The sequence below is a fragment of the Chlorocebus sabaeus genome, chromosome 21 (genome assembly GCF_047675955.1).
Source record: "Chlorocebus sabaeus isolate Y175 chromosome 21, mChlSab1.0.hap1, whole genome shotgun sequence".
NCBI classification, from domain to species: domain Eukaryota; kingdom Metazoa; phylum Chordata; class Mammalia; order Primates; family Cercopithecidae; genus Chlorocebus; species Chlorocebus sabaeus.
Window position 1 is genome coordinate 28,754,386 of NC_132924.1, and position 26,892 is coordinate 28,781,277.

At 43.8% G+C, this 26,892-nt stretch overlaps 1 protein-coding gene across 1 annotated transcript in view; it reads right to left on the reverse strand.

Annotated features, from left to right (window-relative positions):
* Nucleotides 1–26,892, reverse strand: part of FKBP9 (FKBP prolyl isomerase 9) — a 52,384-nt gene that overhangs the window by 14,603 nt on the left and 10,889 nt on the right. The window contains exons 2-6 of the mRNA XM_007981654.3: nucleotides 21,298–21,443; nucleotides 20,689–20,878; nucleotides 19,568–19,713; nucleotides 15,490–15,679; nucleotides 7,192–7,337 (exon numbers count right to left, since the gene is read on the reverse strand). Of these exons, the coding sequence (XP_007979845.2) occupies nucleotides 7,192–7,337; nucleotides 15,490–15,679; nucleotides 19,568–19,713; nucleotides 20,689–20,878; nucleotides 21,298–21,443 (818 nt within the window). The remainder of the gene's footprint in view (nucleotides 1–7,191; nucleotides 7,338–15,489; nucleotides 15,680–19,567; nucleotides 19,714–20,688; nucleotides 20,879–21,297; nucleotides 21,444–26,892) is intronic.

A 26,892-nucleotide genomic window follows, 5' to 3' on the forward strand; every position in this document is an offset into this window, starting at 1 on the left:
GAAACACACTCACGCTCATATTTAATAGGCGTTTATTGAGTACCAGGCACTCTTCTAAATTAAACATGTATTGTTTAATGCTCATGAAAATCCTGAGAACACTGAGGTACAAATTTTGGGGCTGGCCAAAGGTAAAGGTAGTAATTTGAGAAGGGTGTGCTTTATAGCAGAACACAGGTGCCTGCTACTCACTCCTAACAGGGGCTGCTGGTGTGGGTGGAGTGGGGTGCAGGCTCCTTCCCACAGGAACCAGGAAATACAGCCTGCCATTGGCCAGAAGGCTGCTCAGAGTCAGGGCCATGGACGGCTCTGCATGGGAAGCTAACACACGTGGACAGGGTGGGTGTCTGCAGAGGCAGATCTATGGTTTCTCAACCTTGGCAACCCATTAAAATCAGCTGGGAATGAACCCGAAAACACTATGCTAAGTGAAAGAAGCCAGACACAAAAGGCTGGCTTCTTTGCCAGCACTGGGGGAGGGGGTGGATGGGAAGAGGGTACGGAGAGTACCACTAATGGTGATGGGTTAGTTTTTGGAGTGATGAAAATGTGCTGGAATTAGGTAGAGGTAATAGTTGTTACCTGGTTAATATACTAAAAACAACTAAATTGTAAACTTTAACATGATTACTTTTATAGTATGTGAATTATATTTCAATAAAACATTAAATAAAAATATCTCTCTTGGGTATATACACAAAGGAATTGAAACTACAGATGCGAACAGATATTTGTACACTCATATTCACAGAAGCATTAAGCATTATTCACAATAGATGAAAAGTAGAAACAGCCCAAGTATTCACCACCAGAGGAATTGATCAACAAAATACAGTATATACATCCAATGGAATATTCATTCAGCGATAAAAAGGAATGAAATTTATTAGCCAGAAAAGAGGAATTAATTTTTTTTTTTTTTTTTCTTTGAGATGGAGTCTTGCTCTGTTATCCAGGCTGGAGTGCAGTGGCGTGATCTCAGTTCACTGCAATCTCCGGCCCCCGGGTTTAAGCAATTCCCCTGCCTCAGCTGATATTATAGACGTGCCACCACACCTGGCTAATTTTTGTGTTTTTAGTAGAGACAGGGTTTCACCATGTTGGCCAGGCTGATCTTGAACTCCTGACCTCAGGTGATCCACCTGCTCAGCCTCCCAAAGTGCTGGGATTACAGGCATGAGCCACTGCGCCCAGCTTGAAATTTTGATAAATGTTAAAATATAAATAGACCTTGAAAACATTATGCTAAGTAAAATAAGACAGACACAGAAAGAGAAATATTGTATGATTCCACTTAAGTGAGGCACTTAGAATAAGCAAATTGGTAGAGACAGAAAGAAAGGTGGTTGTCAGAGGTTGCGGGAAGGGAGGAATCGGGAGTTACTATGTAATGGCTTTATGTTGGGGATGATAAAAGAGTTTTGAGTGTAGATGGTAGTAATGGTTATACAACATTGTGAATATATTTGATGCCACTAAACTGTACACTTAAAATGGTAAAGATGTTAAGTATATTTTACCACAGATTTTAAAAACTTCTAACACTGAGCTAAGCAGTCACCAAATTTTGTCAATTCAAATATAATCTCCCCTCCAAGATGCATTCGGGTGCAGGGCCTTCTCCAGGGCAAAAAGGCATGCATCTGGAACCACCCACATCCCTGGGATCTGATGTCAGCAGTCAAATGAACTCAGTCTCTCAGGCCCCAAGGATTCCAGGCACAAGAATTCCAACCAGTGTAGAGGTCGAAACACACCCAATCAAGGAACCATGTAGCATCAGGTGGGTATGTCAGCTGCTAGGAAGTGAACGTGAGTCAGTCCACCAGGTGCCTGATAACCTCTGAGGCACACACATTATTGAGGGCGTCAACAAGGAAACACTCTCTGTGTTCGTAGGAAGTTTTGTTTGTGTTTCTCTCTGCAGAATCCCTAACACCGTGAGCAGGGCCTGGTCATGAAGAAACTCAATAAATCTTTGATGGATGGATAGATGGAGTTTCTAGGCCTGCAAAAACAAAGATCAGAACCTTGAACCATAGACCCCACCTACCCTAGGCAGCACCAAGGCCTCGAACCTCTATCCCTCTATCTTGGTCTGACTTCCACAAAGCTATTTGTAGATTAAGTATAGAAATGAGTGCTGACCAGCAAACAGGCAGTAATAGTCCAGCGTGGCCCCAATACCAGCCTCCTCTCTGTATAAACCCTTAACCAGTGCAGAAGTCATCATTCTGTTCTCACCATGAGGATGCCTCCCTCAGAAGAGACACAGATGACAAAAACTTAAAGTAGCCAACAGCCCACCCAAGAAACTCTGTAGCTCCTGCTGGGGGTGGGTTTCATCTGCAGGGGGTGGGTTTCCTCTGCGGGGGGTGGGTTTCCTCTGCGGGGGGTGGGTTTCATCTGCGGGAGGTGGGTTTCCTCTGAGGGGAGTGGGTTTCCTCTGCGGGGGGTGGGTTTCCTCTGCGGGGGGTGGGTTTCCTCTGAGGGGGGTGGGTTTCCTCTGCGGGGGGTGGGTTTCCTCTGCGGGAGGTGGGTTTCCTCTGCGGGAGGTGGGTTTCATCTGCGGGAGATGGGTTTCCCCTGCGGGAGGTGGGTTTCATCTGCGGGAGGTGGGTTTCCCCTGCGGGAGGTGGGTTTCCCCTGCGGGAGGTGGGTTTCCCCTGCGGGAGGTGGGTTTCCCCTGCGGGAGGTGGGTTTCATCTGCGGGAGGTGGGTTTCATCTGCGGGAGGTGGGTTTCATCTGCGGGAGGTGGGTTTCCTCCGTGAGGGTGGGTTTCCTCCGTGAGGGTGGGTTTCTTCTGAGGGGAGTGGGTTTCCTCTGCGGGGGGTGGGTTTCCCCTGCAGGGGGTGGGTTTCCTCTGCGGAGAGTCAGTTTCCCCTGAGAGGGGTGGGTTTCTGTGGGGGGGTGGGTTTCCTCCGTGAGGGTGGGTTTCTTCTGAGGGTAGTGGGTTTCCTCTGCGGGGGGTGGGTTTCCTCTGCGGGGGGTGGGTTTCATCTGCGGGGGGTGGGTTTCCTCTGCGGGGGGTGGGTTTCATCTGCGGGGGGTGGGTTTCCCCTGCGGGGGGTGGGTTTCCTCTGCGGAGAGTCAGTTTCCTCTGAGAGGGGTGGGTTTCTGTGGGGGGGTGGGTTTCCTCCGCGGGGGTGAGTTTCTTCTGCGGGGGGTGGGTTTCCTCTGCGGGGGGTGGGTTTCCTCTGCGGGAGGTGGGTTTCCCCTGCGGGAGGTGGGTTTCATCTGCGGGAGGTGGGTTTCCCCTCCGGGAGGTGGGTTTCATCTGCGGGAGGTGGGTTTCATCTGCGGGAGGTGGGTTTCCCCTGCGGGAGGTGGGTTTCCTCCGTGAGGGTGGGTTTCTTCTGAGGGGAGTGGGTTTCCTCTACGGGGGGTGGGTTTCCCCTGCAGGGGGTGGGTTTCCTCTGCGGAGAGTCAGTTTCCCCTGAGAGGGGTGGGTTTCTTTGGGGGGGTGGGTTTCCTCCGCGGGGGTGAGTTTCTTCTGAGGGGAGTGGGTTTCCTCTGAGGAAGGTGGGTTTCCTCTGAGCATGTGGGTTTCCTCTGAGAGCTCTGGGACTTCTGGTTTGAGGTCTCGGTTCTCCACATGTAGGTATCAACAAGTCACTACCTAATGGGGACTCATTCTGTCTGTCTGTCTAGGACACACATGGGTCAGAGAGCCCTGGGTCCAATTCCAGCTCCATCATGGATTAGCGATTGTGGCCTTGGACACATGGGTGGAACTCTCTGGGCCTCATTATCTTTCTAAACAATGAGGGTAATGATGCCTCAGAAGACTGTTTCCAGGTTTGAATGAGTTCATGTGCAAGAAGTCCCAGACACACTGTGGGTAAAAATGTCATTTATTAACTTTCCTCTCTTTCCTAAAAGGGTGTTCAAAAGGTAATCTGGAAGTTGAGTAACAGCAAGCTATCGATGAAGTGAAGCTGACACAACCTCGCAGGCAGAATCCATTCCCCACTTTGAGGCTGCAAACCCATCCAAATACCCTAATTTCAGGGCTGACCCAGGGAACAAAGCAGATGGCAGAAAGATCCAGAACCTCTCCCAGGAGGCCTACCCTTTCCCCCCTACCAATCTTGCAGGAGAAAATGGCTGTGACAGAATGAAATGCTGATAGAGGCTGAGAGCACAGGGAGAGCCCACAATTCATTCCTCCCACAAATATTTGCCAAACATTCACAATGTGCCTGGCCCCGTGGTATGCAGTGAAGCAGCCACTAAGTAGACAGTTTCTACATCCTGACCTCTCTCGGCTCAGCCCCTCAGGGATCAGCATGGGCTCCTATGTAACCCCCACAAAGGGATCAGCATGGGCTCCTATGTAACCCCCACAAAGGGATCAGCATGGGCTCCTATGTAACCCCCACAAAGAGGCCAAGGGTGCTGATCAGGAGAGGACAGAGGCAGACTCCACTCAAAAGCGCTTGGGGTTGATACCTCAGGGTCACTCAGGGTGCCCTCCTCCCACAGCAACGTGACTCAGGATGATGCAGTCTCATTGCCCAGAAAATTTATGAGCCTTCGGCTGCTTCCCAGAGGCTTATATAATTCTTTGCAGAGCTCTGTCTCATACTTGATAGAAAGCCAAGAGGAAAAAAAGTAATTTAAGCAAATGTTTTCCATCAATGCATTCTTTTTAAAGAAAGGAAAGATTAGTCCTCAGGCCATAATGAAACAAGAACACTCAGAAAGTATTTATCTGTTTCTGTTTATATTTGACTAGAAGTAGAAATCTACACAATAAAAAGCAATAGAGCATCAAGACACTAGACAAGCAGGACGTGTGAAGAAAGGCCTGTCGAATGGATCTTAAGCTGTGATCTGTTGTGGTTTAATCAATCAGAAATTTAAGTCAGGGAGAAAAAAATATTTCTCCATGGTACAACCTACTTTCCAACCAACTTGACATTTCTTGGATCCTCTGGGATGAACACTACTGGGAAAACTCTCAAGATCCATATGATGTATCAACAAAAAACAGAACAGAACTAACAAAATAAATGTACAGCCAACAAGGCCAGCCTCCATCAGCAAAAGAATACGAAAACAAAAGAAATACTCCATCAACTATTCCTGAGCGAAGGAGCAGCCATTAAAATACATAGCATAGAAAGTTGTTCACAACATTATCTGCTGTTCACCACAAATTGGGTGAAGAGAGAAATCACAAAGTAATACACATAGACAATCCCATGTTTGTCCATATTGATTAGTGTAGGTGGGCATTTTTTTTTTTAATCTATACATACACTCAAAGGTATAGAAGGACGTTCACTTCATGGCTGCATTTGTTTCCTACTGTGGCTGCAGCAAATTACCACAAACTTGTTGGCTTAAAACAACGCAAACAGATTCCCCTAATTCTGGAAGGCAGAAGCATAAATTCAAGGTATTGTTAGGGATGTGTTCCTTTTGGAGGCTGCCGGGGAGAATGTGTTTCCTACCTTTTCCAGCCTCTTGAGGCCACCTGCATTCCCTGACAGGGTCCTCCTTCTGTATCTTCTAAGTCAGCAGTTTAGCACTTTTTCCCCGGTCTGACCGCCTGCCTCCCTTTTACAAGGACTGTTGCAAGTATTGTGAGGCCACCTGGATAATCCAGGATACTATTCCCATCTCAAGATCCTTAATCAAATCTGTAAAGTCCCTTTTAATACGGTAACAGGAGGCTAGGCATGGTGGCTCACACCTGTCATCCCACACTTGGGAAGGCCAAGGTGGGAGGATTGCTTGAGCTCAGGAGTTCCTGGGACTTCCAGACAAGCCTGGGAAACATAGTGAGACCATGTCTGTCTTTATAAAAAAAAAAAAAAAAAAATTGTTTTTGAATTAGCTGTGCATGGTAGCACACACAGGTAGTCCTAGCTACTCAGGAGGCTGATGCAGGAGGATCACTTTAACACGGAAACTGGAGGCTGCAGTGAGTTAGGATCTTACCTTACCACTGCACTCCAGCCTGGGCAACAGAACAAGACTTTGTCTCAAAACAAAATAAATAAATAAAGTAAGGTAACATACTCACAGGTTCTGGGGATTAGAACATAGACACTTTGAGGGGCTGAGTATTCTGCCTATCAGATTAACAATATTTATTTCTGGCAGGGCATGACGCTCATATCTATAATCCCAGCACTTTGGGAAGCCAAGGCGGGCAGATCACTTGAGGCCAGGAGTTCGAGACTAGCCTGGCCAACATAGTGAAACCCCATCTCTACTGAAAAATTTAAAAAAAAATTAGCCAGGCGTGGTGGCACATGCCTGTAGTCCCAGCTACTTGGGAGGCTAAGTCACAAGACTCACCTGAACCCAGGAGGCAGAGGTTGCAATGAGCCGAGATCGTGCCACTGTACTTCAGCCTGGGTGACAGAATGAGACTCTATCTCAAAAAAAAAAAAAAAAAGAAAAAAGAAAAACAAGGGAAAAAAATATTTATTTCTGGGTGGCAGGATTTCTTTGCTTATCTGTATTTTCTTTTTCTAAAGTCAACATGTATGATTTGTGTAACTTTTAAAAAGAAGTGAAGTATGAAGGTGACAAAAATGTTCTAAAACAGGATTATAATGATAGTTGCATAACCCACTAAATTTTCTAAAAGTCATTAAATTGTATACTTAAATGGGTGAATTTTATAACATAAAAAAGAAAAACCAAAGAGGGGCTTTTGCACTTACTTTCAAATGGTTCAGCCCAAAATAAATAAATAAATATAAAAAGATCAAATATAGCAAAATGTTAACAACTGGCAAAACAAAGTGGAATTCACTATAAAGTGCTTCGATTTTGGTGTAGGATTTAACATTTTCAAAAGGTAAAGGAAAATGGGCAGAGAAACAAGGAGAAAGAACAGGACAACTCTAGAAACTAAATCTATTTGGGCATTCCAGTCTTGGGCTGGACTTTAGCTTCAATATTTTGGCTCTCAAGAAGCTGTGTACAGGGTGTGGTGGTGCGTGCCTGTAGTGCCAGCTACTCCGAAGGCTGAGGCAAGAGGATCACTTGAGGCCAAGAGTTCCAGGCCATAGTACACAATGATCACACACTACACTTTCCAGTCTGGGCGACAGAGGGAGACCCCATCTCAAAAAAAAAAAAAAGAAGAAAAAGAAAAAGAAGTCCTGTTCCAAGCAATGTGGAAGCAGCCACAGCTAGTGAGGAAGGCAGGTAATGCTGATGCTCACCTCTTCCTTCCTCTCCATACCCCAGGTGAGGAGGGACCACAATTCTTCGCTTCTCTCCAATGCAAACACCAAGTAGACCTTCATCCATCCCAGGAATCACGTAGCCCTGCCCAATGTACGTGTCAAACGTGCGGTTCCGAGAGTAGCTAGAAAAGAAGAAAGGAAAGAAAGAGGTCATTCATAAGGGCCTCCACAGCAGCTGTGCAAATTAGTTGGGACAGAGATGCAAAAGCACACAGAGGCCTCCAGACTCCAGAACAGCGTAAACCACAGCATCTGAGGACACAGCCAAGAAACATGCTCCCCTGGAAGGGTAAATAGGAACCCCCACACAGCATGTGAACAGCCACCTGTAGAGACACACTGTGCGGCCCTCTGGTTTAGTCAGGTTATGAATGCAGTGTGGGTTACGAGAAGCACCACACAGAAATGGAGCTAATGTAAATTGAACAGTATGCGTCCTTTTTCTGAGGCAAGGTCTCACTCTGTCACCCAGGCTGGTGTGCAGTGGCACCATCACAGACAGCTCACTGCAGCCTCAACCTCCCAGGCTCAAGCAATCCTCCCACCTCAGCCTCCCAAGTAGCTGGGACCAGAAGCATGTGCTACCATGCCTAGCTAATAAAATATATATATATATATTTTGTAGAGATGGAGTCCCACTATGTCGCTCAGGCTGGTCCTGAGCTCCTGGATCAAGTGATCCTCCTGCCTCGGCCTCCCAAAGTACTGGGTTGACAGGCATGAGCCACCATGCCCAGCCTGTATACTTGATAACCATATCAAGTTAATGAAAACAATCAAGCTCTCAACCAGCCTGGGCAACATGGCAAAACTCTGTTACTACAAAATTACAAAAATTAGCTGGGTGTGGTGGCACACATCAATAGTCCCAGCTACTCAGGAGGCTGAAGTCAGAGGACTGCCTGAGCCGGAGAGGTTGAGGTTGCAGTGAGCCAAGATCACAACACTGCACTCCAGCCTAGGTGACAGAGTGGGACCCTGTCTTGAAAACAAAAAACAAAACAGAAAACAGAATCGAACATAGCCCTTATCAGAAACTACAAATGTGTCACAAGGACAATGTCTCCAATATCTAAAGAGAAGATATCTGCACATGTGGGACATGAATATTCTGGTTTTATTTTTTAATTACTTTTTTTTTTTTTTTTTTTGAGACAGGGTCTTACTCTGTCTCCCAGGTTGGAGTGACGTGGTCTGGTCTCAGCTCACTGCAGCCTCAACCTCCTGGGCTCAACTGATCCTCCCACCTCAGCCCCTCAAGTGGCTGGGGCTATAGCGTGCAATACCATGCCTGGCTCATTTTTGTATTTTTAGTACAGACGGGGTTTTACCACATTGCCCAGGTTGGTCTCGAACTCCTGGGCTCAAGCGATCTGCCTGCCCTAGCCTCCCAAAGTGCTGAGCCACAGCACCCAGCCTGACATGAAGATTCCAATCGCCAGGAAAGCAGCATACACACTGAGAGCAATGAATTCCGCAGTCTCTACCACAGCCCAACAAAAGGCCCCCAGTATCACCTCTGCTCACCACGCCACCCTTGTGAATACCTGGGTTTCCCAAGTGCTCCTGGCAGGAGCCCCAAGTCCACTCAGGGAGAGATCCAGCCTGTGTGTAAACTGCCGAGTAAGTCTATTACCATGAGTCTGGTAAAAAGAGGAATCAATTCCCCACAGCATAATTATTCCAGAATAAAATAATAAAACTTCATATGCCAAGTCCACTATCAAACTGGACCACGTGACCTGCACCCCTTCCCCACACCAGCTGGTGCCGATGAGGCAGAAAGCTTGTCCTGAAAGAGCCGGTCGGTCCTGCCATTCCCTCACCCCACAGCCAGCACATGACGTCCCGAAAAAGAGAGACCAGACCGCCGAGTGGGGCCGGGTCAATACACAGGCAGAGCTGTGGAGGTTCTCCCTTCTCAATACCCCTCAGAGACAACAGGGTCATGGGGCATGAAGAAAGAACCACAACAGATGTCCCTCCTCACCCAGGAAGCAGGGGATTGTCCACATAAATTCCCAGAGGAGGCTGCGAGTCCCTCTTCCCACCCACTAAGGACAGCACCCCACGCTGAGCAGCTCCAAGCCTCCTCCTGGTGCACTGGCCAGGAAGGCCTAGAGGGGAACGCAGCAGGGAAGAGGAGGACCGTGCCGGCTCCCAGCATCCTCCAGCCAGAGCAGGGCTCACCCTCCCCAGGTTCCTACCTGCAGGACCCTGGGGATCACCAGCAATGTGCAGTCACTGCCAGGCATTCAGGGAAGAGGAGGATACCTATGTGGTGGGCTCCCGATGAAGGGACACCAAGTGGTGAGAGAGACAGCAGGGACCCACAGCGGGGACTGCTGCCCTGCCCACTGGAATAGTCACAAAGATTCCATGGCAGAGGGGAGACAGCAGACACCGAAGGCTGTGGGATCTGCCTCAGGGACAAGCACTGGGCTGGCAGCAAGGGCCAAGCTGAGAGGCAGGAAAGAGCCTCCGAAGGGGAGACGGAGTGGCGGAGTGGGCTTGATTGTAGTGAACGCTGAATAACTTTAAAAGTTAAAAGACAAGTAAATGGAAAACCATCCTGTTCCCCAGTGGAAAAGCAAAGTCATCAGTCCTCCCCTAAACTGACTTACAAGTTCTTTTTCCTTTTCTTTTTTTGAGACAGAGTCTCACTCTGTCACTGAGGCTGGAATGCAATGGCAAGATCTCAGCTCACTGCAACCTTCGTCTCCCGAGTTCAAGTGATTCTCCTGCCTCAGCCTCCCAAGTAGTTGGGATTATAGGCATGTGCCACCACACTCAGCTAATTTTTGTATTTTCAGTAGAGATAGGGTTTCACCATGTTGACCAGGCTTGTCTTGAACTCCTGTCCACAAGTGATCTGCCTGCCTCGGCCTCCCAAAGTGCTAGGATTACAGGTGTGAGCCATCGTGCCTGGCCTTAGCCACCATGGCTGGCCCAAAGTAACTTACAAATTTTAAAGCAATTCCAATCAAAATCCCAGGGGTGTGTATCTGGTGGTGGTGGGAAGCTCAGTAAAGTAATGCTAAAATTCATCTGAAAAAAGAAACAATTAAGAATGCTGTTTTTAAGGTGCAGTATATAGCAAGCTACCATTCCTATAAAAAATTAAAAAAGGGAAATATATACATATATGTACTTCATTACATATGTATGGAAGACCTATGAAATTAATAACACTGGGCCGGGGACAGTGGGTCACACTTGTAATCCCAGCACTTTGGGAGGCTGAGGCAGGTGGATCACTTGAGGTCAGGAGTTCATGACCAGCCTGGCCCAACATGGTGAAACCCCACCTCTACTAAAAATACTAAAAAAATTAGCCAGGCCTGGTGGCATGTGCCTGAAAAAGAAATTAATAACACTGGTTCCCTATGAAGAGGGGAGGTTGGACAAGGATAGTAGGGAAATTTGTCACTGTATACCTTTCTATACTTCCAGGATTTTAAATCACTTCAATGCATCACTTAGTAGAAAAAAAAGTTATTTTTTAAAAAAGAAAAAGAAAGCCCTCTACTATACAAATTAAAAAGCTAACACTAGTTAATCATAGCTAAAGGTGTGATGTTGGCCTGGAAATAGATAGAAGGTAAAGGATAAAAATTCTACACAAAGACTCAAAAGTACATATAAGAATTTAGCTCATAACAAAAATCACATTTTAGAGCAGTAAGGAAATGATAGAGTCATGCATGAAGGATGTTGGAAAAACTAGCTAACCACCTGGAAAACAATAAAGTTAAATCCTTCCTGTCACAGTGATACCACAATAAATTCCAGACGGATTAAAGACTTAAATGTGAAAGCATTTATGAGCACAGAGAGGAACTGCGGAACGTTGTTAACACTGGTTATCTCATGCTAGTGAGAATGGAAGGGGCTGATAAGAAATTTACATTTTTTGCTATACATTTTTGCATTGTTTCCATTATGCAATTAGGATACATTACCTCTGGCCCGGTGTGGTGGCTCATGCCTGTAATCCCAGCACTTTGAGTGGCCCAGGCGAGTGGATCACTTGAGGCCAGGAGTTTGATACCAGTCAGGCCAACATGGTGAAACCTCACATCTCTACTGAAAATACAAAAAAATTAGCCAGGCGTGGTGGTGCACACCTGTAGTCCCAGCTACTCAGGAGGCTGAGGCAGAAGAGAATTGCTTGAACCCAGGAGGTGGAGGTTGCAGTGGGCTGCAATCACATCACTGCACTCCAGCCTGGGCAACAGAGCGAGACTCTGTCTCAAAAAAAAAAGAATATTATTACCTTTGAAAATAAAAATTCTAATAAAGGCTATCTTAAAGAATAAAGAAAAAAAAGCAACCAATAAAAGGCTTGAGGGAAATACAGGCAAACATTTATATACTCTAGGAAGAGGACAGACTTGTAACATGTAACCAAAGACAGGAACCATAATGAGGAAGTCTAATGTATTTAACAACATAAAAGGTTTACAGTTAAATGGGTCAAAAATCAAAACAACCAAAATTAACATGCAAATAAATTGAGGAAAATGTTTTTAATAATATGCAACCATAAAATAATTAATATTTTTAATGTGTAGAGCTCTTCAAATCAACAAGAAATAGACAAACGCCAATGCCCCAAATAGAAAAATAGGCAAAGGACCTGAACAGATAATTCAAAAGAAGGTACTCAAACAAACATCCAAAGGAATTTCAAACCCAATAGCAATTGAAAATTCAGATTAAAACCATAGGTACCATTTTTTTCTCCCATAAATTAGCCAACTTTTTTTGGGTTTTTTTGGTATTTTTTGTTGTTGTTGTTTTTTGTGTCTTTTTTTTTTGAGATGAAGTCTCCCCAGGCTGGAGTGCAGTGGCGTGATCTCGGTTCACTGCAACCTCCGCCTCCTGAGTTCAAGCTATTCTCCTGCCTCAGCCTCCCGAGGAGCTGGTATTACAGGCACCTGCCATCACACCCGGCTAATTTTTGTATTTTTAGTAGAGATGGGGTTTCACCATGTTGGCCAGGTTGGTCTTGAACTCCTGACCTCAGGTGATCCACCCACCTCGGCCTCCCAAAGTGCTGAGATTACAGGTGTGAGCCACTGGAGCCCGGCCTAGCCAAGATTATTTTTAAAGGATACCTAGTGTTACTAAGTTTGCAGGGAATGGGATACTCTTAAACTGTGATGCTGAGTAAAACCTTACTTGAGGGCAACTTGGTAGTATGTATCAAAAGGTGTAAAAATACACATAACTGCTGGGCGCAATGGCTCATGCCTGTAATCCCAGCACTTTGGGAGGTGAAGCGGGCGGGTCACTTGAGGTCAGGAGTTTAAGACCAGTCTGGCCAACATGGCAAAACCCTGTCTCTATTAAAAATACATAAATTAGCCTGGTGTGGTGGCAGGCACCTCTAATCCTAGCTACTTGGGAGGCTGAGGCAGGAGAATCACTTGAACCCAGCAGGTGGAGGTTGCAGTGAGCTGAAGTCGCACCACTGCACTCCAGCCTGGGCAACAGAGCAAGATTCTGTCTCAAAAAGAAAAAAAAAAAAAAAGCAGGGCACGGTGGCTAATGCCTGTAATCCCAACACTTTGGGAGGCCGAGGCAGGGAGATCACCTGAGGTCAGGAGTTCAAGACCAGCCTGGCCAATATGACGAAACCCCCATCTTTACTAAAAATACAAAATTAGCTGGGAGTGGTGGCTCATGCCTGTAATCCCAGCTGCTAAGGAGGCTGAGACATGAGAATTGCTTGAATCCAGGAGGCAGAGGTTGCAGTGTGCCGAGATCACACCATTGCATTGCACTCCAACCTGGGCAAGAAGAGCGAAACTCCATCTCAAAAAAAAAAAAAAAAATACACATAACCTTTGACCCAGATATTCTTCTAGAGATGTATCCCAGGGAAACAATCATATATTTTAAGATTTTCCTACAAAAATAATTACTGTAGCCTTAATTAAATGTCAAAATACAGGAAACATAAAGGATAAACAACAAGGATTGATTACCTAAATGTAGGCAAGTCTATACAATGAAATATATGCAGCTATTAGAATGGATTAGATCCCACTGTACTAAAACAGAAAGCTCTTTGAAACCTAAGAAAACTGTGGTTCCATTATGTGAACAGAAATCTGGTATACACAGAAAAATGGTCTTTCAATTGGAAATACAATTCCAGGGAATAAAGAATAGAACCACACTGGAATGCAACAAAGAATAATACATATGTGCACTAAATGATTTTTTTTTTTGGTAACAGAAGAAGATAAAAACAACTCAAATGTTCATCAATAGGAGAATGGTTATCTAAACACAATATACTCACCCAATGGGACACCATGTAGACATAAAAAATAGAGCATTTTTCTCTATGTATTAGCATGGAAAAATCCCAGAGTAACAAAAATCAAGGAGAACACCACTTTGTTCCCTAGTAATACTATATTCTGAAAGCCATATACTTTTGAGAGGAGAAAATAACATTTGTGTTTGCTTATATTTGCATTTTTAAAAATCCACACATTAGGCTGAGTGCAGTGGCTCACGACTGTAATCCCAGCACTTTGGGAGGCCACAAGTTCGAGACCAGCCTGGCCAATAAGGTGAAACTCCGTCTCTACTAAAAATACAATAATTAGCCAGGCGTGGTGGTGTGTGCCTGTAACCCCAGCTACTTGGGAGGCTGAGGCAGGAGAATCGCTTGAACCCGGGTGGTGGAGGTTGCAGTGAGCCAAGATTGCGCCACTGCACTGCAACCTGGGTGACAGAGTAAGACTCTGTCTCAAAAAACAGAAAAAAAAATCCAGACACTGGGAAAATGAAAAATAGAAGCCAATAAAAATGGTTAACTCTAAGTGGTAGGGGAGAGAGGGAGGTTAGGCAGACAGGAACAGGTATACAACATATCTTTTCTTTTTTTTTTTTTTTTTTTGAGACAGAGTCTCGCTCTGTTGCCCAGGCTGGAGTGCAGTGGCGTGATCTCAGCTCACTGCAACCTCGGACTCCTGGGTTCAAGTCATTCTCCTGACTCAGCCTCCTGAGTAGCTGGGATTGCAGGTACCCGCCACCATGCCTGGCTAATTTACAACATATAATGCATACTTTGTTTTGGTTTTGAGCTATGTAACTATTACTCTTTTCCAGAAAATTTAAATGACAAATTTAAAACAGATCCTAGGAACAAGAATGAATTATTCAAATGAAATAATGCCATATACAAATTCTTCTGTAATGGTTTTGGATGACTCCATTAACTAGAAGTGTATCACCTCAGAGAGACAGGGAGGTTGCTGTCACTACTTGTTTGCTCTACTGGGAGCTAAAGGAGTAGTTTCAAACAACACATGCCACTGGAATGAGCAAGACAGGCCAAACACAAGCCATCTCGACAACTGCAGGCCGTGCCTGATAAACAAAACAAAAGTGTGAACAACAAAGAGGCCAGTAATTAGCCTCTATGGCACCCAGCATCCAGAAGGGAGCTGAATGCATCCAACCAGTGCCGCCCAGCTGATCAGCCACTGAAATTTGTAAAGCACTGTGACACATACCTTATCTCTTTAATCTAACCATCTACTTGACAAAGGTGCTGGAATAGGGAAAAATGAAGTCCAAGGCAGTCAAACGCTATCCAAAGTCATACAGCTAGTGCACCACAGGGGCTAGAGCCCAGTTCTCTTGGCATCAAGCACATTCTCTGCCCACTGTACCTCCTTGACATCACTTCTGGCCACTCCTCATCTTGGGCCCTATAATGAGGTTTATACCTGGACAGCTAAGCACAGTATAGGGGGATGGCGGGAGTCGAGGGTCTCTCCTGTCTTCCTGCAGAACCATCTAAAACAGCCCCCAAGAAAGAGATGGTTACAAGAGCCTATGAATAAACTTAAGCCCATCTCTACAAAAAATAAAACATTAGCCAAGCATGGTGGTACACGCCCACAGTCCTAGCTACTAAGGAGGCTGAGATGAGAGAATTGCTTGAGCCCGGGAGTTCAAGGTTGCAGAAAGCCACAATCATGCAGCTACACTGCACTCCAGACTGGATAATAGAATGAGACTCTGTCTCAAAAAAAAAAAAAAAAAAAAAAAAGGAAAGAAAGGAAGGGAGGGAGGGAGGGAGGGAGGAAGGGAAGAAGTAAGTATCAGAAAACAGAAACCTATATTAGAGATGAAAATGCCAACTATGAATCAGCATTGACAGAGTATTTAAATCATGGTCCAGCCAATGGCAGACTTTATTTAATACAATGTTCTGGTCATTGAAGACTTTAATCATTTCCTTACCTGGAATCAAACAGGGTGCCATCCAGAAGCGTGCCATTGTAATGATACCTGAGAAAGTCTCCGCTTTGACTTATCCGCTCACAGTTTTCAGGTACTACCTTGTTCTCGATGGAAATGCTGTCCTTGGGGTTATGGAGGTCCAATAATGCAACATCAAACACCAGAGATGCCTGACCGGGAATGTCTTTCCCTAGAATGGAATGGGAGAAGATGATTAAACGGGACCCAGGATTTAGGACGTACTTTACAACTCAACAGCCTCGGGGTTGGTGTTATTCACTTCTTGAAGTTTTGAAGCCAAGGAAACAAATGTTCTTCCAGGTCTTGAATGGGCCCCCATGGTGTCCAACCATGGGCTGATGGTATAATCTAAAATCTGACTCAGCAAAATGAGAAAATTGATATTAATGACATAAGCAACTACCATGATCATATTTTCTGGGCTCATGCTGAAAAATCAAGGCTCTATGTAGGTGGGCATGCACCCACAAGCAAACCCAAATACATACCTCTGTGGGTTTCTGTTTGTGAATAAATGCAAACCACAGACATCTAAAGGAGATAATTCCAAATCTCTGGTCTGGTTCTGGAGAACTGTACACAGACTTGTTCTTTGGAACGAACAGTCAATTTTTTAGAGGCAAAAAGTAAAACTCAACGCCTTAAGTGTATCCAAAGCAAGATATAAATAACATGAAAGTTAGCACAGATAACAGAGAAAAAATGGCACCCACAATCCAAAATATAAATAAATAGTCCTCAAATCACTTCTATCTAACTTCTGGGTAGTACTGCTTCTCTTGGATGTTCCTGACAGTGGGAATATTTTGAATATCTGCAAAATGAAATCCACATGAAGAGATTACAGGACACTAGTTCTTCCTGCAAAGATCAACATCAACCAACAAATAACTCCAAATCCAGTAATTTGGGATAGTAGAAAGTTAACCAACAAACCAATCCCTCACTTTTACTTGCCATTTGTTATACCATGCAAAGGAGTAGGCCCAGACAAGCAAACTAGATGCCACCAAGCCTGAGCTCCTTCCACTGGCCTTTGGCAAAGCCCATCCTGCATCTCCTTCCCCTCCAAGGAATGACGAAATCTGCTGAAAGCCAGCTGCTGAGTCAGCCCCTGGAATGCAAGGCGTGGTCAATCCCCAAATCACATGCGTGGGAGATAGAATATTAATCTGTGTGTGCTTTACTGTATCTTTTCATTTAAGATAAAAATGAAAGCCTCAAAAGTAACCATGGGGCTTACATTTTTCTTTTCTTTTCTTTTCTTTTTGAGATGGAGTCTCGCTGTATTGTCCAGGCTGGAGTGTAACGGCACAATCTCGGCTCACTGCAACCTTCGCCTCCCAGGTGAAGTGATTCTCCTGCCTCAGCTTCCCGAGTAGCTGGGATTACAGGCACCTGCCATCATGTCCGGCTAATTTTTGTATTTTTAGTAGAGACAGGGTTTCACCATGCTGGCCAGGCTGCTCTCGAACTCCCGACCTCAGGCGATCCGCCCTACTCAGCCTCCCAAAGTGCTGGGATTACAGGCGCAAGCCACCATGCCCAGCCTGGGGTTTCAATTTTTCTAGCATTAATGTGCACTAAATGAATAATGTTTTCTATAACAACTTTGCAGAGATATAATTCACATACCATACAGTTCAACCATTTAAAGTTACACTTGGATAGCCGAGCACAGTATTCAAGTATAAAGCAATCAAAAATAACTACTCTAAATAAACTATTATTTATTTAAAGTAAATAAATAATATTTCTCATATTAGGCTCACATCTGGTTTTGTTATGTGGCTGATGACAGAAGGATCTGGGAGCCAATGTGAATGAACTTCTTGGGGCCAAGGACAAGATCATTTGAACATCAGTAAGAAAACAGTAACTGCCAGGCACAGTGGCTTCCACCCATAATCCCAGCACTTTGGGAGGCTGAGAATCGCTGAGTCCAGGATTTCAAGGTAATCCTTGGTAACATAGCGAGACACTGTCTCTAAAAGAATTTTTTTAACTAGCCAAGCATGGTGGCACACACCTGTAGTCCTAACTATTCGGGAGGCTGAAGCAGGAAGATCACCCAGGAGTTTGAGGTTACAGTGAGCTATGATGGCGTCACTCCAGTCTGGGTGACAGAGTGAGAGCCTGTCTCTAAAAATAATAATAACAATATCTTACATCTTGGTTGGGGGGAGAATTAAGACATGTTTATGGCACTGTTTTAAACTTTATTTTTCCTTTAGTAGGGAATTCCACCCCAATACTCTTTTTAAGAAACCATCTGCAGATCCCCAGCATGTAAAATATATAAAAGTGGGCCAGGCACAGTGGTTCACACCTGTAATCCCAGCACTATGGGAGCCGAGGTGGGTGGATGGCTTGACCTCAGCAGTTCAAGACCAGTCTGGCCAACATGGCGAAACACTGTCTCTACTAAAAATACAAAAATTTGCCAGGCATGGTGGCATACGTCTGTAGTCCAAGCTACCCAGGAGGCTGAGGCAGGAGAATCTCTTGAATCCAGGAGGTAGAGGTTGCAGTGAGCCGAAATTGTACCACTGCACTCCAGCCTGGGCAACAGAGTGAGACTCTGTCTCAAAAAAAAGAAAAAAATTATATATATTAAAAAGTATATATATATATGAGTATATGAGTATATATATGAGTATATGAGTATATATATGAGTATATGAGTGTGTGTGTGTATATATATATATATGAGTGTGTATGTATGTGTGTGTGTATATATATATATATGGAGGTAGAGACGAGAGAAGGCTGCGCTCCACCACCTCAGGCTCCCTTCTCCTGCTCTGCTCCACAGAGCCAGAAAACAACATCGAAAACATATTGGCTATTGTAAGTTGGGTATCACTATCAGTAAATTTCTTAAGAAGCATCATGTTCTCATTTATATCCTTAACTACAAAGTCATCTGCTGCATAATGAAGTTTTGGTCAACAACAGACCACATATATGAGAGTGGTCCCATGAGATTATCATATCATGTCTTTACTGTATCTTTTCTATGTTTAGATACACAAATTCTTGCCATTGTGTTACAGTAGCTCACAGAATTCAGTACACATGCTGTGCAGGTTTGCAGGCTAGAAGAACAGGTTACACCACACAGCCTAAGTGTGCAGTGGGCTGTAGCACCTAGGATTGTGTAAGTGCACTCTATGGCATTTGCACAACAATGCAATTGCCTAATGATGCCTTTCTCAGAACATATCCCCATTATTAATCAATACATCACTGTATCCATCTGCTGTGTGTAAATGCCTACAGGTCTCTATGTTGTGTCAGCATGTCAATATGATTAAACGCACCTGAAATTCAAACATGAGTACCTGAGAAATTCTATTTATCAGTCAATATTATGTGGTTTCCTTCACAGGAAAACTACAAACAGGACACTGCTTCTAATGAATGTGTTTTCTAACATTACACTTTGCTTTTGTCCATATGGAGTTAATGTCACAGGTAAAACCCATTGTAGAGGTACAAATGGGGAAATTTGGCTATTCTGACATTATATGGCTAAATTTCTACCTTGATATCTGCAACTTTTATAGTGTCTAGTTCAAGTCTCATTTCACAAATGTTAAAGCCAGAGAGGTTGGTGGCCAAGGCCATAGCAGGTACGGCAGGAGCAGAGGAGGTTACTTATGAATGCCAATGACCATAAGTAAGTGGAAATTTCTGCAACTCAATCATCAGACGGCAGACAGTCCAGACTAGCACTGTCGAATAGAACTTTCTGAGGGATGGAAATGATCCGGGTCTGTATTTGCACTGTCCAGTATGGTGGCCCTCAGCAATGTGAGGCTATTAGGTACCTAAAATGTAGCAGTGCAACCAAGGAACTGAATTTTAAATTTTAGTTAATTTTAACTTGTTTCCATTTCAATATAAATAGCCACATGTAGCTAGTGATTACCATATTGGACAGTGTAGGTCTAGACCAAAAGGTCTAGTGGGTTTCATGTGGTGACAATTGAATTAACCACTGCAATAAAAATAAGGATAGGAGAGAGTGGCTCCAAGAAGGAGGAGGACTTACCATCTCCATCCTCTCCATAGGCCAGAAAAGGAGGAATGGTGATGATGCGCTTCTCACCCACACACATCCCCAGCAGCCCTTTATCCATTCCAGGAATCAGCCAGCCAATCCCCACATATGTGTCATATGTTTTCATGCGATTGTGACTGAAAGCCAATGAGAAAGGGGAAAAGTTCCACACCATGAGAATGTTTCCAACTCTTCTCTCAGTACAGTTTTTGTTACCCAAATATCAGCTAAACAATGATCCCATACCCATCCCTAGAGATAGGCGTTTATGGATCTTTGCCCCCAAACTCAGGGCAAATGTCCTCAAGTTTAGAAAGAAATAAAAAGCATGCATTTATACTAGTGATAGACAAAATCAGGCCAGCTATTCCACTAATCAAACACGCTCTAATGAGAAGAAATTGCAAAGGGTTCCCTGATCTCTGACGTGGCCCCATGCCACTCAATAGCTTCATACACATTCATCTTTCCCCTCCTGCTTCCATGGGAAAACTATAAAAATGAACCAAAACGTGCATAAGCCTCCTGAAAAATAGAGGCTTTCACGGCTGGGCGCGGTGGCTCACGCCTATAATCCCAGTGCTTTGGGAGGCCAAGGCAGGCAGATCATGAGGTCAGGAGATTGAGACCATCCTGGCTAATATGGTGAAACCCCGTCTCTACTAAAAATACAAAAAATTAGCTTGGCGTGGTGGCGTGCACCTGTTGCCCCAGCTACTTGGGAGGCTGAGGCAGGAGAATCGCTTGAACCCAGGAGGTAGAGGTTGCAGTGAGCCAAGATCGTGCCACTGCACTCTAGACTGGGTGACAGGACGAGACTCCATCTCAAAAAAAAAAAACAAATAGAGCCTTTCACTTAATGATGAGATCTCAAAATACTGTTAAGTTAGATAAACATTGCTCTTCAATGTTTCTAAGATGTATTAAAATTTTGACTCTGGCACCAGAGAAGATGCAACACTGACCAAAAGTCTTAAGTAGATGAGTTCGGTACTGGTTACAGTTGAGAAGATTCCTTATTCTGGTTTCCCCATCGGCATAAAAAGCAAGACAGAAGGAAGCAACTATGCATGGGACATTTCACTGATGCTTCCATGAGCGACAGGACTTACCTCGAATCAAACAGAGTTCCATCCAGGAACGTCCCGTTGTAGTGGTACCTCACAAAATCAGACACCTGGATGGTCCGAGGGCAACTCGGGGGCTTGAAATAGGTGTGAATCTGAACCTGGTCTTCAGAATTCCAAATATCCATCAGAAGTACATCAAAATGAAGCACTGAATTGGGGGGGATCACACCAGCTAGAAATTAAAGATTTCACACTGAGTTCACAGCTGCTGCCTTTCAGGCCAGATAAACAAACACCTAGGATGCTGCCAAGGTGAATGTGGGTCAAAAGGGTTCAAGCAGTCACTGCTCTACAATCCCAAAATGACCCATTCTTCCTCCCTCTTTCCTCCACATGAAATTGAAAGAAAAGAGAAAAAACAGTTTTCTTCTCATTGAGGGTATCATTCAATATATCTGTGTTAATGACACTTTCTTTCACATCTAGAAGAAATAAACCTAAGATGGAAATTTTAGCTGTGTATGAGTTCACTGCTTTTCATTTTCTCCCAATCTAAAGCTTCCAAGATTCTCCAGTCTGTTTGACTTAACATCCTAAAAGTGTTCTCATTGTTTCTGCAGATGTGTTTATAAACGAGGAAGAAAAGCTTACAAACTCCTTCACTTCCGTAGGCAAGCTTTGGGGGAATCTTCACGAAACGTCTCTCGTTTACGCACATCCCAACAAGAGCCTGGTCCATCCCTGTGATCAGCTGTCCTTTTCCCACAAACACGTTGAAAGTGGAGTCTCTGTCATAGCTAAAGACCCGAAGGGTAGGGAAAGAGAGAGAAAAGTATAAATAGTCCCTTCCTCAGTAAAAACCAACCTGTCAAAATGCGCCCACAGACGTAATGTGGCCACAGCAAAGCAAAAAGTCTGCCAAGGAGTTACTGATACAGGAACATCTCCACTGGACAGTACTTGTAGGGTTGGAAATTTTAGACTATCTTGAATATTGCCAGCAAATCTAGTTCAATAAGAATCAGCATAACTCTCTCTAGAAAAGAAAAAAAAATGTGTTAAGCTGATTTTGCAAAATAATTACCTATTCTTTCACACACACAAAAAAAGAAAGAGTTGGCTGTGGTCATGCCAGGGCTTTGGAAAGTCAAGGCAAGAGCAGTTAAGTTGAAGTTAGCCGGAGCAACAAAGTGAGGCCCCCCTCTCTACTAAACAAATAAATACATATAATTAGCCAGGTATGGTGGTGCACACCTATAGTCCCAGCTACTTTGGAAGCTGAGGTAGGAGGATCGCTTGAGCCCAAGAGTTTGAGGCTGCAGTGAGCTATGATTGCACCACTGCACTGTAGCCTGGGTGACAGAGTCTCAAAAAATAACATAAAATAGAATAAAATAAAATAAAATAAAATAAAATAAAGACTTTACAGCCGGGTACAGTGGCTCACGCCTATAATCCCAGCACTTTGGGAGGCCAAAAAGGGTGGATCACCTGAGGTCAGCAGTTTGAAATAAGCCTGGCCAACACAGTGAAATCCCGTCTCTACTACAAATAAAAAAAAATTAGCCAGGCGTGGTGGCACACGCTTGTAGCCCCAGCAACTCAGGAGGCTGAGGCAGGAGAATTGCTTGAACACGGAAGGCGGAGATTGCAGTGAGCCGAGATTGTGCTACTGCACTCCAGCCTAGGCGACAGAGCGAGACTCTGTCTAAAAAAAATAAAAAATAAAAAAATAAACTTTACTTCATTTTCTATGTCATTGGTACCCAAAAGCAACATCATTGGTACTAATGGCCTAAGTTCACACACACACACACACACAAAAACACACACACACACACACACACACACCTGATTTTTTAAAAAGGCATCCAGCTAAGTTAAACACAGAGGCAGCATGGTAAGAGCATAAAACATACTTAAACTCTCTTAACCTCAGTTTCCTCCACTGCAAAATGCAAGAAATAATAACAGCCTTCCCAGGATCTGTATAACAATGTGAAAAATGCTCTGAAAACCTAAGTGCTATGCCAATATTGCTATAACTATCACAGGTAATAGGAAGTATGACGTAGTCTTACGATCACTAATATACATGTTTTAAAGGCTGATAGGCAATGGCCTTAGATCAAAAGATAAATAAGGAAATCACGGCTGTGACTCACACCTTTATCTTCTTCAATGTCAAATCTAGCAATCAACAGGAGTTTGCCTATTAGGGGACTGTGCCAGGTGCTTTGGGGGATATAAAGTACAAGGCACGGACTTTGCCTACAAGTAAGTACCTTATAAACTGATAGAGACCCACAGAGTTTCAAAAGACATAAAATACAATGCTCTACGGCATTTTATAACAACAGATTTTTACTCACTGACATGGAGGGATATATACAATATGAGTAAAGGGCAGGTTACAATGCCAGGCGTGGTGGCTCATGCCTGTAATCCCAGCACTTTGGGAGGCCAAGGAGGGTGGATCACTTGAGGTCAGGAGTTTGAGAGCAGCCTGGCCAACATGGTGAAACTCCATCTCTACCAAAAACACAAAATTAGCAGGGCATGGTGGTGTGCACCTGTAGCCCCTGCTACTTGGGAGCCTGAGGCACAAACATTGCTTGAACCTGGGAGGTGAAGGTTGCAGTGAGCTGAGATGGTGCCACTGCACTGTCATCCAGCCTGGGTGACAGAGTGAAACTCTGTCTCAAAAAGGGTGGGGGGTGGGGACAGGTTAACGCAGTATAAAATCACCCCATTTTCAACTTACATATATAGATGCATCTGAAAAAATCCACAAGGCAATACATGAAATATTATCTATCATCTACAGGTAGAGGACTTCAGGTGACTGAATTTGTTTTCTCTTTAATTATCTTACTTTTCAAAATGATCATGTAATTACTTATGTAATAAAATGTTAAGAGCTGCTGGGATTTATTTCATGAGAATGTGTCACCCTTCATTTTGCAAAATACTTTCACTTTTTCCTCTTTTTCCCTAATGAACAGTTTGGGCGAGCAACAGAGTCCACCTCACCACTCCCCTCAGGGCAGCTTCCTGAGACCTGGCCCTCTTGTCTTTCTCCTCCTAGTTTTATAGCCTATTTTAATAGGTTTCCTTTCTTCAAGGTCAGTGAACAGAAAGCAAGATTTCAAGTACAGGCCAACAAGCCAGAGGACAAAAGCACAAGGCCAGTTTTGTGCCCAAGTCAGCTTTACACCTCCACCCTCTACCTCCGGGGCCCCAATCCGCACCCCCTGGAATGCCCGCTCTTGAATTACACTTGGCTGGCGACTCACCCTGCCACTAAGCCATCATCAAACTGGCAGATTCATTATAATAATGGGCCAGAAAGCAAGACTTCAAAGACTCCCAAGCACAGAACACACAGAAACAGCAACAATGCACCGGCATACTTTAAAAATATTTTTTTCATTCACAGAACCTGAATATACTTCCCAAATTTAACAAAACTTTTTAATACTAACTACCATTGACAGAGTATTTATTATTTGTTGGGCACAGTAGCAGACTAAGCTCTTCAATATGTATTACACCATTTAATCCTCATACAATACTTTAAGGTGGGTGCTATGATACTCAGACTCTTTGGAGGTTACAAAACTTCCCAAGCTCATGAAATTAAACATGAGGAGGGGAAAAAGTGAAAATCTAGGACCATCTGACTCTCATACTCCAGGGTCAGGGCCTCCCTAGAGGTGTATAGAAATAGTTGTTGCCCAGCTTGGGCAACATTGTGAAATCCCATCTCTACTAAAAATACAAAAAATCAGCTGAGCATGGTGGTATGCGCATGTGGTCCCAGCTACTCGGGAGGCTGAGTTGGGAGGATCACTTGAACCTGGGAGGCGGAGGCTGCAGTGAGCCAAGATCGCACCCTGGCACTCCATCCTGGGTGACAGAGTGAGATCCTGGAAAGAAAGAAAGGAAAGAAAGAAAGGAAGAAAGAAACAGGTGTTGCCTCACAATATTAACTTCTTCATTTGATGTTGCCTAACCACTGTGAACAAGTAAGCACCAAAGTGCTAAAAACCAAAAAACCTTTCTGAAAGAAAATGTATACATTTATACATTAAAAAGGTATACATTTATACAAGAGGCTAACAATGCAAAACCAGTCTTATCTACTGCTTAAAATTCTGATCATCTGCAAAAATAAAGTTGTTCTGGAACAAATTTATTCTGATCAGCACAACTGGCACAAACTCATGGGCAGCATCAAGCCCAGAACTGGTCATGAAAATTATTTCTGCACACTCTGGAATAAGCATTTATACAACCTGTCTTGGGATCTGGCTTATTTACACCTTTTACAGGCATCTCATTCAGGGGCCCGCAGGAAACAGATGACACACCCAAACGAAGTTGTTCCAGGAAAGTTTAATAATGGGGTTGTGCACAGCTGAGATCATAAACAATGGTGAAAAACTGAAAGGTTTTCCCCTGTGATTGGGGACAAGGAAAAGATGCTTGCTTTCAACACTTCTGTTCAGCATGGTCCTGGAACTCCTAGCTAGAGCAATTAAGCAAGACAAATAACTACATGGCACAGAAATTGGAAAGGAAGAAGTAAAAATATCTCTTTTAACAGACGAAATAACTTTATATATAGAAAATCCTGTAAGAGTCCATAGAAAAAGCTGTTAAAACTAATAAACATTGGACTTCATGGTTCTGCGGGGGAAAAAAAAAACTAATAAACAAATTTGGCAAAGTTGCAGGATACAAAACCTCAAAATCAGCTGCATTTCTATACACTAATAATGAACAATCTTAAAAAAGGAAATGAACAAAATAATCCTATTTACAACAGCATCAAGAAGAATGAAATACTTAGGATTAAACCTAACCAAGGAGGCAAAAGGAGAAAACTAGAAAAACATTGCTGAAAGTAATTAAAGAGGGCCGGGGCAATGGCTCATGCATGTAATCCCAGCAATTTGGGAAGCCAAGGCAGGCAGATCACCTGTGGTCAGGAGTTTGAGATCAGCCTGGACAACATGGTGAAACCTGTCTCTACTAAAAATACAAAAATTAGCCAGGCATGGTGGCATATGCCTGTAATCCGAGAGAGAGAGAGAGAGAGAGAGAGAGAAAGAGAGAGGGAGGGAGGGAGGGAGGGAGGGAGGGAGGGAGGGAGGGAGAGAGAGAGAAAGAAATTAAAGAGGACACAAATAAATGGAAAGACATTTCTTGTTCACAGATTGGAAGACTTAATATGGCTAAGATGTCCACACTAACCAAAGCAATCTATTGATTCGATGCAATTCCTATCAAAATCCCAATGGCATTTTTTTGCAGAAATAGAAAAAAAAAAAAAAAACTAAACTAAAATTCATATGGAATTTTTTTTTTTTTTTTTGAGATAGAGTCTCACTCTGTCACCCAGGCTACAGTGCAGTGGTGCCATCTCAGCTCACTGCAACTTCCGCCTCCCGGGTTCAAGCAATTCTGCCTCAGCCTCCCGAGTAGCTGGGATTACAGGCACCTGCCAACATGCTCAGCTAATTTTTGTATTTTTAGTAGAGACAGAGTTTCACCATGTTGGCCAGGCTGGTCGGGAACTCCTGACCTCAGGATCAGACTGCCTCAGCCTCCCAAAGTGCTGGGGTTACAGGTGTGAGCCACAGTGCCTAGCCTTAGAATCTTGAAGGACTCTAAATAGCCAAAACAATTCTGAGAAAGAAGAACAAAGCTGGAGGCCTCACACTTCCTGATTTTGAAACATATTATGAAACTGTTATAATCAAGGCAGCATGGTACTGGCCCAAATACAGACATATAGACCAACAGATCAAAATAGCCCAGAAATAAACTTTTGCCTATATGGTCAAAAGATCTTTGACAAGGGCTAAGGCTACACAGTGGGTAAAGGACAGTCTCTTCAATAAATGGTGCTGGGAAAATTGGATCTCCACATGCAAAAGAATAAAGTTGGATTCTCACTTTATACCACAGGAAAGAATCAATTCAAAATGGATTAAATACATAAATATAAGATCCAAAACTATAAAACTAGGAAAAAACACAAGGGAAAAGTATAATAACATTGGACTGGATATGACACCAAAAGCACAGCTAACAAAAACAAAAACAGACAAAGGGGACTTTGTCAAACTTTAAAACTCTAAGCCGCAAAGAAAACAATCAACAGAGTAAAAAAGCAACCTAAAAAATGGGAGAAAATGTTTGCAAACCTCATATATGACAAGGGATTAATATCTAGAA